At 46.5% G+C, this 17104-nt stretch overlaps 1 protein-coding gene across 3 annotated transcripts in view; it reads right to left on the bottom strand.

The window, feature by feature from the left end:
* The window catches only part of TBC1D12 (TBC1 domain family member 12), a 51435-nt gene extending 35277 nt beyond the window's left edge, over positions 1–16158 (bottom strand). Inside the window, exon 1 of one of the 3 annotated variants that reach the window (XM_075026059.1) lies at positions 14311–16158. In XM_075026059.1, the coding sequence (XP_074882160.1) occupies positions 14311–15383 (1073 nt within the window). In that variant the 5' untranslated portion in view covers positions 15384–16158. Of the gene's footprint in view, positions 1–13889; positions 13905–14310 lie in introns of those variants that run through there. The other 2 variants (XM_075026060.1, XM_075026062.1) reach the window with 2 other exon arrangements.
* Positions 16159–17104: the final 946 nt, after the last annotated feature.

Genomic DNA, 17104 nt, shown 5'->3' with positions numbered 1-17104 from the left:
AATCATTAGAACTCCACCTTCAGACTCAAGCTTCACCTGGTCTGCTGGTTTTAGTTCTCTAGATACAAATTTCAAGTGCAGAGGAAGGTTGAGTCTTACACCTGAACCATTTAAGATGAGTATCAGTATGAAGCATATTAAGATGAGCCTACCTTTCTCCAATTTGTTAATCCTGCACTATGAAAAACAGCAAAAATCAAGTGGTATCAACTACTGAGACAAGGATACAGTCTCAGAAGAGGGCATAAAACACATGATCATCATTACTGTTACACCAGAGCAACCAAGCATGCTTCCTTACGGTTCATTTTAATAGACAGATAAATCTAATTTAAAACACTGCACCATATTAGACAACAAAAAACTGTGGGCATCCCTGGAAAGCAATCCTTGCAAAACTTGAAGCATGGCACCAAAGAAACAATTTTTTCCAAACACAATACTCAGAATTCAGAGTTATCTTAAAAATAAATAAACATTGTGTTTAAATCTTGATGCTGAAAGCTAGACTACTATTCTCTAATTTATTTCCCTTGCAAAGTAACTTTGACCTTGCTCAAAATGTTTACTCACTAATCTACAAATAAAGTAGTTCCAACAAGTGACCTTTTAAGTTAGACTACTAAAAATGACTTTTTTTTTTAAATGCCCTTAAATACCCTTACTGTTAAAACATTTTTCTGACTTTTACTTTACACACATAACAACCTGGTTTACTGTCATTTTCAATCAACAATAATTTCTTCTCATTGCATCCACCTTTCAAGATTTATGATAACAGGGAAGCACCGAGAAAACAAGCTTTGAAAGCCACAAAAACTGACAAAGGAAGTGAGGGTTGATTATATTCTCCTTTTTATTAAGCATCTAGACACTGCATAAGACAACTGTCTCATGTTAAATCCAGGGAAGCAAGACACCAACAGGAAGGAATCAGCATCACACCAAGAACATCCTCACTCTATCCTATACAACTTTTCCTCCCAGAATCACAGAGGCTTAGAGGGGGAATCCAGCATAGAATTAATGCTACAAATGAGCACCAAGTTGGACAAAAAACAGTTTAGGTTTTCTGTTCGTTTGTTTTAAATATAATTACAAAAATGCAGTTAAAAACCCTGGAAGTTGCATTTCTCTGCAATAACTAAAGTACATTAAAAGTCCACTGCTTCCAGTAAAGCCTCAGAATTTGTAAAAGGAATATGAAGTACAAAACTCATTAAAAACTGTGTATGTATTACGATACAATTGATTTTGCATCTCCAGAAAGAACAGAGTTCTGCTTCTACACACAGTCTGTTCTTGCTCCACCCCTATGCTATTTTTTAAACAAGCTTCCTAGGCATACAAAATAGGTCCATGTTTAAAATTTGTTGAAATTTCAATTAGCCCAAAGACAAACTGATAAGGAAACTACTTATGTACCTAATAATCTTTACCCAGAGAGCTGTATCGGTAAGGAGTTAGAAGAGGTGTGTCCCAGGAATTGTTACAGATGCATTTTTACTGGTATAATATTAAAATGAATCATTTTTACTTAAACCCATACTTTCAGAATAGTCTGCACAAATTCTGAAGGCCCCTGCAAGCCTGCAACTCCATATGCCTTCATGACTATAAGTGAGTACATAACAAGAATTATTGCATTCACATTGGCATGTTTTTACCATGTGTAAAACGCATAAGCTGCTTAAGAACACAGCAGAATTTGTTACGGTCTTAAGTGCAACAATTTGGAAATAACAGCAGAAAAACATTGCTTGATTATACACAATTAGCTCCTCTGCTTTAAACAAGACTTTTCAATAATTTACATACAGAAACAAATGTAACTCAACTCTAAGCATAAATAATGAATCATTAAAAGGAAATAAAACCTTTTTGGTTAGCCACTTACAAAGCTTGCAAAGCAACAAAAGTAGGATTCTATTTCTACATTTTAAATTGTTTATATACAGTACATCATTTGTAGGAATTGATAAAAAAGCATCCAAAAAGTTGCAATGTATGTTCAGAGTGCACACAGTAATTATTTCTTAAGACCAATGGCTAGGGTGTCCCCATTATTTTAGATTTTAATTATATGACATTGTCCAGGAGCTATTTGCTCACTTTCACATACTCAGAAGTGTTTTCTCACATTATTAGTTATGGCTGAAAAAGTGACATGAACATAAAAACATTAAGAGCAAATATCCCCTAGTTCACAAATATACTTATCAACTCATCCTTTACTCTCGCATTTCAACCTTAATTTGTAAGTTAACATGCAACTGTTTTTAGAACAAAACACTGATAAATTTAGAACTTATTACACATTCTACATTTTTAGTTTCAATAATTTAGAATAACATCAGCCCATTTTGATTCAATACATTTATACAGTTGCTCTGAGCACAAGTTTCCAAGTTCTGCCCTATACTGGAGGAGAGGTGACCCAGCTGATTTTACAGTTCACATCTTTCACCACCTTGCTACAAGGAGAAGCTGGACACCAGCTTCTCTTAAAATTTTGTTACCCCCAAACACAGACCTATTACAGGATGTTTCTAGTTTTACCACCTTTAAGCAGAACAAAGATCTCTTCTTTCTCTCCACACCAAGACAACTGGCCATATAGGACTATTAAAAGGTGAATGAGTCTTACTGATGACTCCTTGGCTCTCTAGGTGATGAATCAGCTCATGGATGGGAGCAGGGAGTCTCGGTTTGTCCGATATTGCCGACGGTGCACTGTCCTGGTAGCAATTGGCACCTGCTATTCTTTAACTTGCAGCAATCTCACAGTGAAGGGATCTTCCGAGAGGCCAGGCAGGGTAGATAGCTGTTTGATCTTCTCTGCATTTACAGTGGCTACACCAAAAGCCCATCGGTACCCCTTTGGGTCCTTGAAGTACCCTCTCTTGAGGTAGTCTATGCCAAGGATACAAGGGGCCTCTGGGCCGGTCACAATGGGGTGCTTTTCCCCGGTTTCTAGCGAGGGATCCCAGTTGTTGGGCTTCCTTGCCCGCATTCTCCACTAGGGGTGGAATGTATTGGTTTTTTGTGGCAAGGTTTTGGTAGCGGGGGGGGGTTACAGGGGTGGCTTCTGTAAGAAGCTGCTGGAAGCTTCCCCTGTGTTCGAGAGAGAGCGAGCCCATACCAGCCGGCTCTAAGACGTACCCGCCGTCGGCCAAGGCCGAGCCAATCAGTCATAGTGGTAATGCCTCTGTGATAACATTTTTAAGAAGGAAAAAAAGTTGGGAGAGTGGGAAACAGCCGCGGGAGAGAGGAGTAAGAACATGTAAGAGAAACAAGCCTGCGGACACCAAGGTCAGTGAAGAAGGAGGGGGAGGAGATGCTCCAGGCGCCGGAGCGAAGATTCCCCTGCAGCCCGTGGGGAAGACCCTGGTGAGGCAGGCTGTCCCCCTGCAGTCCAGGGAGGTCCATGGTGGAGCAGATCTCCACCTGCAGCCTGGGGAGGACCCCACGCCGGAGCAGGTGGGTTCCCGAAGGAGGCTGTGACCCCGTGGGAACCCTGCGCTGAAGCAGGCTCCTGGCAGGACCTGCGGATCTGTGGAGAGAGGAGCCCATGGAGCAGGTTTTCTGGCAGGACTTGTGACCCTGTGGGGGACCCACGCTGGAGCAGTGTGCTCCTGAAGAACTGCACACCGTGGAAAGGACCCATGCTGGAGCAGTTCGTGAAGAACTGCAGCCCGTGGGAACGGCCCATGTTGGAGACGTTCGTGGAGGACTGACCCCGTGGGTGGGACCCCATGCTGGAGCAGGGGAAGAGTGTGATGAGCCCTCACCCTGAGGAGGTGAAGCGGCAGAAAATAACGTGTGATGACTGTAAACCCCATCCCTGTCCCCCTTGTGCCGCTGGGGGGGCTTGGTGGAGAAATCCGGGAGTGAAGCTGTGCCCAGGAAGAAGGGAGGGGTGGTGGGAAGGTGTTCTGAGATTTCATTTTATTTCTCATTACCTTACTCTGGCTGATTTGTAATAAATTGAGCTAATTTTCCCTAAGCTGAGTCTGTTTTGCCCGTGATGGTAATTAGTGAATGATCTCTCCTGTCCTTATCTCAACCCACAAGCTTTATGTTATATATTTCTCTCCCCTGTCCAGCTGAGGATGGGGGAGTGATAGAACAGCTTTGGTGGGCACCTGGCATCTAGCCAGGGTCAACCCATCACACATGGTTTAAGCCCAGCCAGCAACTAAGCACCACAAAGCCACTTGCTCACTTCCCCCCCACACCCAGTGGGATGGGGGAGGGAATCAGGGAAAAACGTAAATCCAAACCACAACAATATACCAGCTACTAGAAAGAAAGTTAACTCTATCCCAGCCAAAACCAGGACAACAACCCAAAGAGTATACAAAACTACCCTCTCCAACAGAACTTCAATGTTTGCACCTGTAACAGTATGAAACTACAGTCTTAAGTGCTATACAAGGAAGTTTTTGGTTTCCTCCTCCTCCCCCAAAAGAATTATAATAAGGAAACCAAAAAATCCTATCCAGGAGAACATGCATCTTCAGCAAGACCAAGCTTGCAGTATTATTTTTTCTTTAATGAAACTATGACATTTCCATTGATATCACTGGTCAACTAAAGCCTCAGCTACAATTAGGTATACCTAAAATCTAATGAACTGTCAACGAGTAGCTGCTAAGGATTGAGGGGTAGGGGAGGAGGAGGTTTCTGGCCTCCTAGAAAGGCCACAGACATTAACAGAAGTACTGCTACCAGTCCCCAAGTGGCTTTACAAACTCTGCTGGCAAAACAGGTTTACTACAGGTACATAAACACTTGGGAAGTTTTAAGAGTTGAAAGCATTTAGCAATATTACAGAACACTCTGTACAGAACACTTACTGGTAAACAGTATTTTAACAGTCTACATTATACTCTTAAAGAGCTGTTGCACAGGTCAGCTTTACAAACAGGCTCAAGCATTCAAAAACATATGTAAACAAGCAGACACATACAGAAGGTAACAGACATGGTTAAATTTCAGAATGCTCAAGTACAAAAAGAGTAAAGGAAAATAATCAGTGTAGTCTCACCTTTACTTTTCAGAGTGAACTAGCAAAACAGAACTCTATGCCAAACTATTCTATCATCTTCATATTTTACCAGGCAGTTCAGCAGCTATTTTTACACTACACCAAACACTGTGGTCAATCTTCTGTAATAATAATCAAACATCACTTGCCCACAGAATCGAAACCAAAATCCTAGATCACAGCTGCAAGAAGTGAAGAATTTCTACCAGTTGACTACAGATGTTCTGCTATTTCTTGTATGGCCAGGAATATCCATTCCAACAAAGCCACAGCTGGTTAACCAGCAACATACTCCAAGCAAGACAGCACTAGAGGAATAAGACGTATTCCTCACACACACACAATGGCCAAGCTGCTTCAGCTCCACTAAGGGGAAGCCCATTTCTCTTCCTTGCACCAGTAATGTACTGCACTCCCTCTGCTGCATCGATTCTGAGACTCTCCATACCTTGCAAGTCAATTCAACTCACTAATCCCACAGAAAACCATCCACATTTTTTCATTCCCCAGCTTAATGAGCTACAGCAGATCACAGAGGATCAAATAAATACCAGAAGCAGGGAAGAGACATTCCCTTTGTCTCCTGATAACAGCAAATTCTTCAATCAGCTCACCAAGATATCTCAAGAAAGTACAACCCAATGAAGCAAACTACCTAAAACTGTTCCAGCAATGACTCGCTCTCAGTTAAGGCAAAAGTCACCAGCTTTATCAGGGCAGTCACTATACCTCTAGTCCAAATGTTCCTATAAAAGATACATTGTCAAGACAAAGGTGAGAAACATTTCCAGCCTTTGACACAGCCTGCAAGTCTGTGAACTGTAAGTTCAAACACTGAGCAGAGTTTTATTTTGAAGAGTGTCCCAAGAGTTGGTGATGCTTACTACTCCAACCAGCCTGGTTAAGCCTCAGTTAGTATTTTTCCTTTCTGGTCCCAGACAGAGTGCCTGTCAACTACTCGACTGTGTAATGTAGCACTACAAAGTACTACTGTACTACTTTTGTAGCCACTCAGCGTATCAGGTTTCTGCTGTGGTTAGCAATTCACAATACATTTTATGTCACTGCTCCAGTGATAAATTGCAGAAATACTACAAAATGCAAGAATCCATTTTTAATCTGTTACACAGCTGATATTAATATGTAGAGCCTGATTCCCTTCAGTTTTGCCTGATGGCTTTTTACAAAGCAAGGACAAAATTTCCCAATCTACCACTCGGCTGCCTACAGGATTTGAGGAACAGCAAGCAACCTGCAAAACACCTAAAGTTTACAACAACAAAAAGCTAGAATCATAGAACCATTTACATTGGAAAAGACCCTTAAGATCATCAAGTCCAAACATTACCCTAACACTGCCAAGGTCACCACTAAACCATGTCCCCAAGTGCCACATCTACACGTCTTTTAAATACCTCCAGGGATGGTGACACCACCACTTCCCTGGGCAGCCTGTTCCAATGCCTGACAACCCTTTCAGCGAAGAAATTTTCCGAACATCCAATCTAAACCTCCCGTGGAGCAACTTGAGGCTGTTTTATCCTATTGCTTGTGACTTGGGAAAAGAGACCAGCACCCACCTCACTGCAACCCCCTTTCAGGTAGTTGTAGAGAGCAATAAGGTCTCCCCCCTCAGCCTCTTTTCCTCCAGGCTAAACAACTCCAGTTCCCTCAGCCACCCAAAGCAGAGATATTTTGTGCTCTGGAATCTCCGCTGCTTCCCATTTCACAGCTACCAACTGCCCAAATACCTTTGGTAGTTCATGGTTTGTTTGGTTTTTTAAAGCATTCTGGCATCCAGCATACAAACAGCTTCATTATTGCCCAGCAGCAAGACAGACCAGATCCTACATTAACAGATGCGTTAGGCAACTGAAGCAATACAGACAGGACTGAGCTTTGTGGGGTCTGAGACACAGCCAGGGCCAAGCTTCCCCTGCTACAGAAAGCAGAGGAGCTGGCATCAACAACTCTGCTGTTCTTGGAGAGCAAGTAAGACGTGTGAAGTACACCTTTCTCTCATAGCATCTTCCTCAGCACATCAGACCAGACCTCAGCAACAGAGGCAGCAGCAGCAAGCCTGGGTGTCTGTGGCTCCAGCAGAGGCAGAAGGGCTATAGCCGTTTTGTTGTTCTCTGTATCTCTGGTGTCTTTTCTCCTTCACTTCTAGACAATCACTTAGTTTGCCTATTCCTATAGCTGGCCTTCAGAAGTTTTAGATCAACAGAACTCCCCTAGGTGAGGGAAGCCAACAAGGCAGCTTTTATTACACTACATTATCAAGAGAGACTCTTTCACTTACCCAAGAGCACATTAAATAAAAGTTCCCAATATAACAATGGAAATTGAACATGACTTCTTCTTAATAAAGGAGTAACTTGGAGAAGGATGGAGAAAAACAGAAAAGAACTTCCTCCTATAGGCTACAGGTATTATTTTCAGTCAGGAGGTAAGAAAGCATGAAAGGAATTTACAGGAACACCAGTCTGAGTGTTTGGCTCTCAGAAGTTCTGGAAGAATAAACTCATCTATGACCACCAGAACTAGTTTTCCACTAATCAAAGTCATAAGTTCACCCACACAACATCCATCCACCTCTCACACTGCTATTCCAGTGACGGGCTAGAAGCAACATGCTCTGCAGGTGGTTTGCACAACAGACTGTTTCCTCCAAATAGAGCCAAATTAACAGAGTCTCTTTTGTAGGCTCTCCTTATGCTCAGCCTTCATTCAAAAACCTGTAGGATTTTTATATTCGAGTCCTCTCAATCTTAGAGAAGTTTGACTGAACCTAGCTAAGAGGCTGCATTATTAGAGAGACCAGGCAGTAACCGCCTAAGCTTCACTTCCCTAGAAAGCAATAATAAAAAGGTTGAGAAGCACAGCACAGTCTGAAGCTGAGACACTGAAAGCAATGCCTGCCACCCAGTCTAACAAACCTAGTCCCTTCCCAGCTGAACAACAAACAAGACCAGTAAGGGATAAAAAAAAAAAAAAGGACAGGCTTTATATCATAAACATCTCAGCAGTTCCCAGAAACTGAAGAGAACAACAATTTTTGCATCCATGTGAATGAAATTTGATCAAAACCCTTAAACTCCTTTTTTATTCTTAAACAATCAAGACAAAATAGCCTAATGAATAATTGAACAGCCAGGAGAGCAAAAGCATAAAACTGTCATTTTCTTAGAGGCCAGCTGTGATTAAAGCGACCTCCTTCGGTTGTTGTTTTCCATGTAAAATATTCTCCTTTTAGTCAGAGGCTATTCAGAAGAAATGTCCCATTCACTTTGTCACACTACTCTCAATACATTGAGTCTGTAAGAAATTCTGTGACACAAAATAAGCAGAAGAGACCAAGGAATGAAAAAGGCCTTCTGCAAAATGGAGGGGGGGAGATACTTTCAAGTTGAGTTTAAAGGCCTCTGTAAAAACTCCTTAGCAAAACAAGCTATGACTCCAGCAGATTGTTGCACACTAAACAGCAATTTCAGCTGTTTGACTTGAAAAAACCTACATACAACCTCACGCCCCCAAAAAACCCTACAGCATTAGTTTAATGAGACCTTACTTCAGAGAAAATCCTGTCAGGATTATAAGACTCCTAGTGCAAATATCTGTACCAACATAGAATATTACACTGTCTACCAAGGAGAGCAGAGAAATTGCTAATAATACTTCAGGTAGTTTAAACTGATAAAGATTATACATATGGCTCTAAGGTCTTATAAGTGACATCTATTTATTCAGCTGCGGGGGGGAAGGAGACAGACTGCAGACAGAAATTGGAGCAATATAGCAATTAGATACCTATCCGGAGTTAAATTAGCATATGATTCTTCCATTTGTGCGCCTGAAATTTAACTTTGGTTTGCTACTCAACAGACATCCTAGCCAAAATGACAACACAGGTGCACAGCATCTTACATACGTATGGTGAAACACCCATTGCTAATGTTTTTTGGTAACACAAGACCCCTTAAAACCACTGCATCATGAAGCCTGGGAGTGAAACTTTCTCAAACAGGTATTTTCAACTCCTAGACCTTGAGGACTTGCTCATTTTCATGAGCTGCTTGGAACTGGTTCATTAAAAAAAACAAGGCTGCTGTCATATAGATTTAATTTGCTACAGTGGCATCCACACTTGTGAGAAAAACTTTAGATGTGCAGAGATATTTCTTTGACCTTTTTATGAATAAAGAGTTCATATAATTTGGGTAAAATTTTCTATGTACACAGTTATTAAAAAAGTCAGGAGCCAAAAAAGGTAAGTACTGAGCATTCGTCTTCAAAGTTTGCTACAGTTTGTTTTACTTTGGAGATTACATTTACTCAAGTTGTCATTATATTTGTTACTCATATGACTGAAAGCCAGAAACTGGACATGTCAACACAACTTCATAAAATAAATCATTCTTGCAAACAGTGAATGAAGAATCTACAGAAAAACTTCTCATTTTGATATAATGTTTTTTCATGAACGTTTTTTCCTATTTATACCAAGTTAACTATGTCTCTGACTCAGGAAAAGAGAATACTGTTTGAAGTTAGTCACAGATTTGGGTCCAGGTGCTCTTGCCTACTTTCCCCAGTCAGCTTTAATTCAAATCAAATATAAGTATCCGCTTGTTCACTTAAATTACAAGATTGTTTAGACAAAGCAAAAAGCTAGGTCTGACAAAGACAGAAGGGTGGAGGGTGCTCTCACAATTTTTGGGTGAAGCTTTGTTCTATTCCCTTAGCTCTTCCCTCCAATTATCTTCCCAATATATTGTCAGTATATTTCCTTGACCTGTTAGGGGCACTCTATTGTGGGTTTTGGGGGTTTTTTTGTTGGTTGGTTTATTTGGACAGGGTAAAAACAACCCCCAAAATCAAAACCAAACACACAAGTCCTTCAGGACATCAGCAAGAGCTGACCAAGATATATGACAGGCAATACAGGAATATAAATTAAGCACCATGAAGTGCCCCCATCAATTTGTTCTTTGATCTTCACACAAACAGAAGGTTTAGAAGATCTGTCATAACTAAGATAGCTCATTCCCCATTTGACTCTCATTTTTGACCAAAACCCCACAAAACAGATTTCTTTCCCATAGAGGCACAGTACATCCCCTGAATTTTCATGCTGATTTATGAAACAAAAAAGCTCTGTATACAAAGAGAAACATTGATTCTGGTATTAAACATTCACAAGATGCAACTGTAGACTAGGTATATGCCTATACAGCTCAAAGAGCTGCAGGTACTACTTGGTAATAAATTGAAATATAAACTACAGATCTAGAGACATTACTATATACACAAGTAACAATACTCAGGGGAGTGAACCTCTTTGCAACCTTCCATGGTCTCTGTCAAGGACACCTGTAGGAACGAGAAGATTAGGAGCTTCTGAAGAACTACCTACTTACTAAACCACAGAACTGTGTTTACAAAAAGGGAGAAAAAGATGTGGGCTTCAGTGATTTCTCGGTTTGGTCCTACATATACTGACTCCCTTCAACTTTCCATCATCTCCCCAAGTGAAGATTTTTCAAAACTTCTGGACAATAAGCACAACCATTCTGGGTGAGGAAGGAAGGGTGTATGAGACTGAAGACAGATTTTATAAGGATATGTATGCCAACTACGATATACGCTTACAACCCCTTACACCTATTGCTCACAGCACGTTCTAAAGACCCATAAGAAGTGGCAGTTATGAATTAAGCTCTTCGCAATTTTAACAGGAAAACTTGTTAAGAGGAATTCTGGAAAACAAGTATTTGGGAAAACAGTGCTTTACTACAACAAAGTTCACTGCTGTTGTCAACAAAAAGCTTTGAATCCAAGAATAAGAAACTTTGCCAACTACCAGGCACCTAAATTTATCTAGTAAGTACACAATTCAGAAGCGAACAATATCTACACAAGCTAAGACGATGCCTGGTACAGAACTGGTACACATACAGAACTGTGAAGTACAATGCATCTTTAAAACAGGTTCAGAATCACCGTGGCTTTACCTCAGCCCTGGAATACTCACTGCTGCTTGCCCTTGATTTACTGTTCTGCTCTGTATGTGCTGCTTCGGGGGATGAAGTATACTGCAATCAAGGTAATCATCATGGCTTTAATTCAACTGTCCACACAACTTTCCTGCTTGCTGAACCATTCTGTACTCAACAGCAATCCACTGGGGCTACCCAAAAGAGATCCAGTAACCCAAGAACAGAGCGTTGCACTTCTAAGCTCCTATGTAAGACCACAAACCATAAGAACAGTGCCTACATGTGACTGCATTATGAATCATACACAGGAGTACGAAGCAGTGACAGGTGACTTTCAAGAAGCCACTTAATGTTCTGACCATAACAGTAGCACAGTGGAGACAAGTGACCATAGTCATGCAATTTTCCTTGCCACGGCACTCTGCTCCACATACCTCTGATTTACTTGAGGCATCCCACTTCACATGCTGAGAGAAACAAAGATGTAGAGCAAGAGGACAGCAAAAAAAAATATTTTTCAGTTAAAAGCTGTTAGTGTTGATTTGACAGGCTTAATAATTTGGCACAAACACAACTTAAGATCCCAGGGCCAAACATTACATGTAATACCTACCTGAAAAAAAAAATAGTTTTAATCATTGATGTAAACCTTCCCATGATCTTAGATTAATTGTGACTGACAATCTCAAGGGCACAGCCACTCTTTCTGTCACAGAGCTCAGGTAAGATACTGCTGTTGACAGCTGCTCACTTTTTCCCCCTAACTCACCTCATCGGTTTCTCCTCTGGTTCAGTGACATGAAGACAGACAATTAACATGGATGATTTCAAAGAACTGCAAAGCAGGCCAGTCTGATAACTGAAGAGCTGAGAACAAGCAGCTGGAAACAGCAGCCTCCTAACCCAGATCTGCCATGACCAAACAGTTTGTCTGACCAGGCAATTACAACAATGAAGCTTTCACACTGAAGGCAGTAGGACTTCCCCCTTGCCTTCTCTCAGTTTTTAACTAACAGCAAGAAATGTCCACCTTTTAAAAGGATTTCCATGTAATTAGGACTATTAGAAAAAAACAATTGGAGCTACCAAATTTTAGACAGTTTGTAAAATAGACGAAGAGCATTACAAGTGAAATATCCTATATAAGATGCTCCAGGTTGCTGAACTACCCGTGTTTAGCACATCCAGTACCTCTTCTCATACACTGTGGGAGCAGGTACGCATTCTGACAACACATGAATGAGTTGTTCTCTCTCAGCAAGTACTTTTGATAGCATACAGCCACCCGGTACAACTTAAACTTTGGGAGCAACATCATTTATGGCTCTGTGCTCATTCAAAAATACAAGCAACCATCTGCCGAGAAGCTTTACAAGCAAGAATAGCTGCTACCAACATTCAATCACAGGACAATTTTTACACAATTTGAGCCCTCATTACTGAGAGCCAAGGTATTTCTCTAAGAACTAGAGAAAAAATCCACTTACAATGGCAACTGTCAGTTTTGAATGAATCTGAGCAGTTTAAAAAAAAAAGTGAGAAGTCTAAGCTTTTAAAGGTTCAGGAATAGTTTAGAAGACAAGAACTACTCAAAAAAATGAGGAAAAGAAAGTTTTATTACCACTTTCCTAAGCAATGGAGATTACAAACTCTAGTGTTACTGTATCTAGAGAGAAATCTATCAAGGAAGAAAAGTCTGGGTTTGTTTTTAAAGATCAGTAAAAGTGGTTTTTATTAGCAGATCTCATTTCGGCTGCTCAGATGAAACCAGCTTTAACTAAGGCATTTTTATGAACATATAGGCAGAGCTGAAGGTAAAGTCTCTGAGGCCAGTGTTGCTCACCAGGCCAAACGTACAAGAGGCACAGACAGCTGGGCCAGTCAGGCTATGAAATTGGCTCCCTGGCAAACCCTTTTTTTCACTGAGGTGCCAGCACTATAGCTTTTGCCAGGATAGAAGCAATTAAATTTTTCCATGTATTACCCAAGCCTTCACTGAAAACAGCAAATGTCAGTGTATATTGACAACAACTTCTACTGCACATCAAGTTCAGCCTTTTCTATGAGGAAAATTCTCCAGAATGTCATTAAGATATTGCTCTAGGGCAAAAAGCAACAAGTACCAATGTTACTGGTCAAAGTTCAAGTAATGAGGCAAAAGGAAGGTAATGTACTGCAGTCCATGTACAGCAGGGAGAAAAAAAAAAAGTGCGGGAGGGAAGAACACTAATAGGAAATAGTGGGAATAGAGGGACATCTCTCAACCCATCCTTGAAACAAAGTAGAGGCATCAAACTTGCCCTGCAACTGCCACCATCCTTATCCTCAGGCAAGAATCCATCTCTCCCTTTCCTGAGGGTTGGCAGAAGGAGCCTATTTCTCAAGTTGGGATCCTGCCTTGAGATCAAACCTCTCCTATGTCAGTTCTTCAGCTAATGGATTTAATCGGTCTTCTCAAGACACTTAGAGACCCACTGTGCTATCGGAGTGGCTGTCACATAACAACTATAACCCTGGGGCTTCGGAAAATAAAACCTGTTAGAAATTTGGAAATTAAACTCCCCTCTTCAAACATAATAAAAGTAATATAGAGTATGCCATAAACTGTTACAGTCAAGATGGATCTCCTGTGTCATATGTTACAAAGTGAGCGATGCTACGGAGTCCCCAGGGTAACAAAGCTGGATGTCCTAAAAGTTTTTGGGGTTGTGCTAGAAACTTAACGGAAGCCGAATTAATTTGAGCAAAAAGCCTGGTCCTTGAAGCTTTCCACGCCACGCTTCAGAAAAAATAAGTAAAAGGTACCTACAGCATCAACAGGTAGCAAGAGCTTTACGGACCTTTGCAACTTTGGCGACGATTCTCAGAATCACCCGAAAGTAGCTCATGGGTTCATTCAGACAGTAAAACGCTCTGGCACAGGAAGCAAATTCCAGCGAGAAGTCCACACCGTTTGTAGCGGCAAGAGTACCTTCACCGTACCACCCTCACGCCCAACGCAAAGCCTCTCTCTCGCTGCAGCAATATTGACTTGGGGGCAAAAGAGCCCGTCGGGGCTGGAACCGCTCGCCATCTGACCGGCAGTCTTTTGACCGCCGACCCCAGACACGGTCCTCCAGACAGCCTCACCACCCCCCGTGAACTGAAAGCCCCGGCAGACCTCAGCCCCCGCCTCCCGCGGCATCCCTTCCCCCCCGCCCCGGGCCCGGGGCCGGGCGCTGCCGGGAGCGCCGGCCCCGGCCCCGCCGCCCGCTCCTTTACCTGGTGAAGAACTCGGCAAAGCTGCTGCCGGCGCCGGCGATGCCCGCTCGCCGGGCCCTCTCCGCCGGCTCCTGCGGCGGCGCCGGGGCCGCGGGCGCCGGCCCTCCGTGGGGCAGGTGCTCCGGGGCGCTGCGGCGGCGGCTCACCTCGTACGTGTTGCGGGAGTTCAGGTTCACGTCCGTGAAGCCGAGGGGCGCCGGGGGCGGGGCAGCGGGCTCCGGCCGGCACCGGGCGGTCCGCACGCCGGGGGCGGCCTGCGCCCGGCTGCCGGCGTCGTCCCCCGGGCCGCGGGGCGGCGGGGGGCTGCCGGCCGCCGCCCCCCCGCGCCGCTCCGCCTCGCTCCGCAGCCGGCAGCTCCTCAGCGGCTCTTCCAAGGCGGTTCCCGCGGGGACGCCGCCGCCGCCCCCCGGGCCGGGCGGGCAGGGGAGGAAGCCCCCGTTCTGCAGTTTCGCTTCCTCCTCCCCCGGCCCCGGCTCATCCCGCCCCGGCTCGGCCCGTCCAGCCCGAGGGGGCGGCGGCGGCTCCTCCGGCGGCGGCGGCGGCAGCAGCAGGAAGCCGACGTCCCCGTTGGTCATCCTCCCGCGGGGGCCCACGGCGTAGGCGGCCCCGTTGGCGGGCTTCTCCGGGCAGCGCTTCCCACCCGCCGCCAGGTACCGCTGCAGCAGCCGCTCCTGCCCCGGCCCACCGCTCCTCCGGCTCAAGCCCCGGCTCCCATCCCGCTCCCCGTCCTCCTCCTCCTCCTCCTCCGCCGCCTCCTCCGCCGCCGCCTCCTGCCGGCCCGCGGGAAGCACGGCTGCGCTGCCCGGAGCTCCGGCATCGTCCGGCCCCACCATTTGCCGCCGCGCAGCCCCGGGGATGCCAGCGGCGCAGCGGGGCGGGGGCGCGGCCCCCCCGGCGCGGCGGGGGCCGAGGGGGGGCGGGGCGCGCGCCTTCCTCCGCACCAGCGGCGCCGCGAGCGCTGGCAGCCGCCGCCGCTCACCGCGTCGGACAGCGGCCTCGGCGGGGGGGCAGCGGGCCCGGCTCACGCAGGCGCGCGGCGGCGCCGGCGGCCCTTCCCCCCGGAAAGTCACCATCGAGAGGCAGGGCAGGAAGAGCGAGCGGCGCCCGCCCTCCCCGGCGCAACCACATCCGGGACCATAGAGATGCCAACGAGACAGGATCTTCCCCGCCAGAGAGGTGCCTCGGAGGCCGCCCCCCCCCACCGCTACCGTATTCCAGCTAAAGGCGCGCCGCGCGCAGCCTCTACCGCATTCCGCCGGCCTGCCGCGCCCCTCCGCTACGGCAAAGCCCGGCCCGCCGGCCGGCAGCCTCCTCCCTCCGCCAGAGCCGGGCCCGCACCTACCGCCCGCGCCACCGCGCCGGCCCTCGCCGCCTGCCCGTTCGCGCTGGGATTAAGAAGCCCCGCAAGCGTCGGGCGCGCCGCTTCCACCCGCGCCCAGGGCCGGGGGCCGCGCCGCACAGACGCGCCCCGCGGTCGCCTTGCCCTGTCCCGCCCCCGGACCACCCCAGCGCCCTGCCCGGCACCGCAGCGCACGGGGCACCGCAGACCCGAGGCAGAGGACGCCCGGGCTTACGGAGGGGACCGCAGGGCGTTCAGCGGCTCCACTTTTGACGGGGTTTTTCCTTTTTTTTCTTTTTTTGAGGGAATAACAATAATAAAAAGACGTTGAACAGCAGCGAGGGTGTTGCGAGGGACGCCTGGTGCCGTAGGTTAAGGTGCGCTTAACGGGAGCTGCGGCAGGACGGGGAAGGCGGCAGCGTCGCACAGACAGGGCTGCGCCGAGACCCGCGCAGTGCCGGGCCTCGGAGCGGGGCGGGCTCTGAGGGCGGCGGAGGACCCACGGACACCCGGCGTCGGTGTCCGTTCCCCCCCCCTCAGATAGGGCAGGGGGCGGGCGGTCCCACGGGGGCTCCTCGGCCGCGGCGGGGGGTGGGAGAGGCGGAGGAGAGAGCCGGGGGCACGGCAAGTGCGAGCCCGCGGGCCGGGACGCCGCAGGGCCGCCCCCGCCGCCGAGCCGCCGCCTGGCCAACGGGCGGTGCCGGCGGCCGCGGGGGACGGGTCGGGCGGGGCTCCTTCTGGAGGAGCTAGGACGTCCCTCGGCTTTTGGGGGGAACGGAAGAGCGAGAAGAGGGAAACGGGGTGGGCACTTGGAAATGGTGGGGTGGACCCTCTCCGGAGCGGCGACGGGATCGCCAAGCTCCTCAGGCTGACGCTGGGGAGGTGGAGGGAGGGAGGACACGCAGGAAGGCAGGTCTCAGCACCTGCGTGTTTCCTACCGCATCTCTCAGAGGAAAAACCAAGTTATCGCAGCACCCTCTGCCCAGTGAGGAAGCAAGGCTGAAAGCCACAGGCGAAAGAAAAGGCAACGGGGAGAAGCAGTAACAACATAGGTCTAGCAGGCTACCACTCATCCCAGGCGAGCACCTCGACCCAACGGATTACTTTTCTATTCCTACAGTAAATACTCACAGCTGGTGACAAGGGAAGCGCCATTCTCTTGGAAATCCTTGGCCAGAAAAGTCTTCCATTTGGTAACCCCACCTTCAAAAGTCCTGTGGTGTGGTGGAGGTCCTTGCTTTTAAAGGCAGGCAAGTGGGGCATGCCCAGAGAGAGAGAGGCCTTACCCACCACATGGAAATGTTTTGGTTTTTTCTTGACAGTTGTGGACATTTTAGAAAGGTTTAAACTGGGAATCTCCACCTAAATAAAAAGTTGATGCATTTCATTGTGTCATGACTTCTTGTTAGGACTTTGCAATATAAAGCCTTCTGGGCTTTGCTCTAGTAAAGAAAT

Source organism: Buteo buteo, chromosome 4 (assembly GCF_964188355.1).
Source record: "Buteo buteo chromosome 4, bButBut1.hap1.1, whole genome shotgun sequence".
NCBI lineage: Eukaryota > Metazoa > Chordata > Aves > Accipitriformes > Accipitridae > Buteo > Buteo buteo.
Note: the sequence above shows the minus strand (reverse complement) of the source record. Positions and strands in the feature narration are given on the sequence as shown.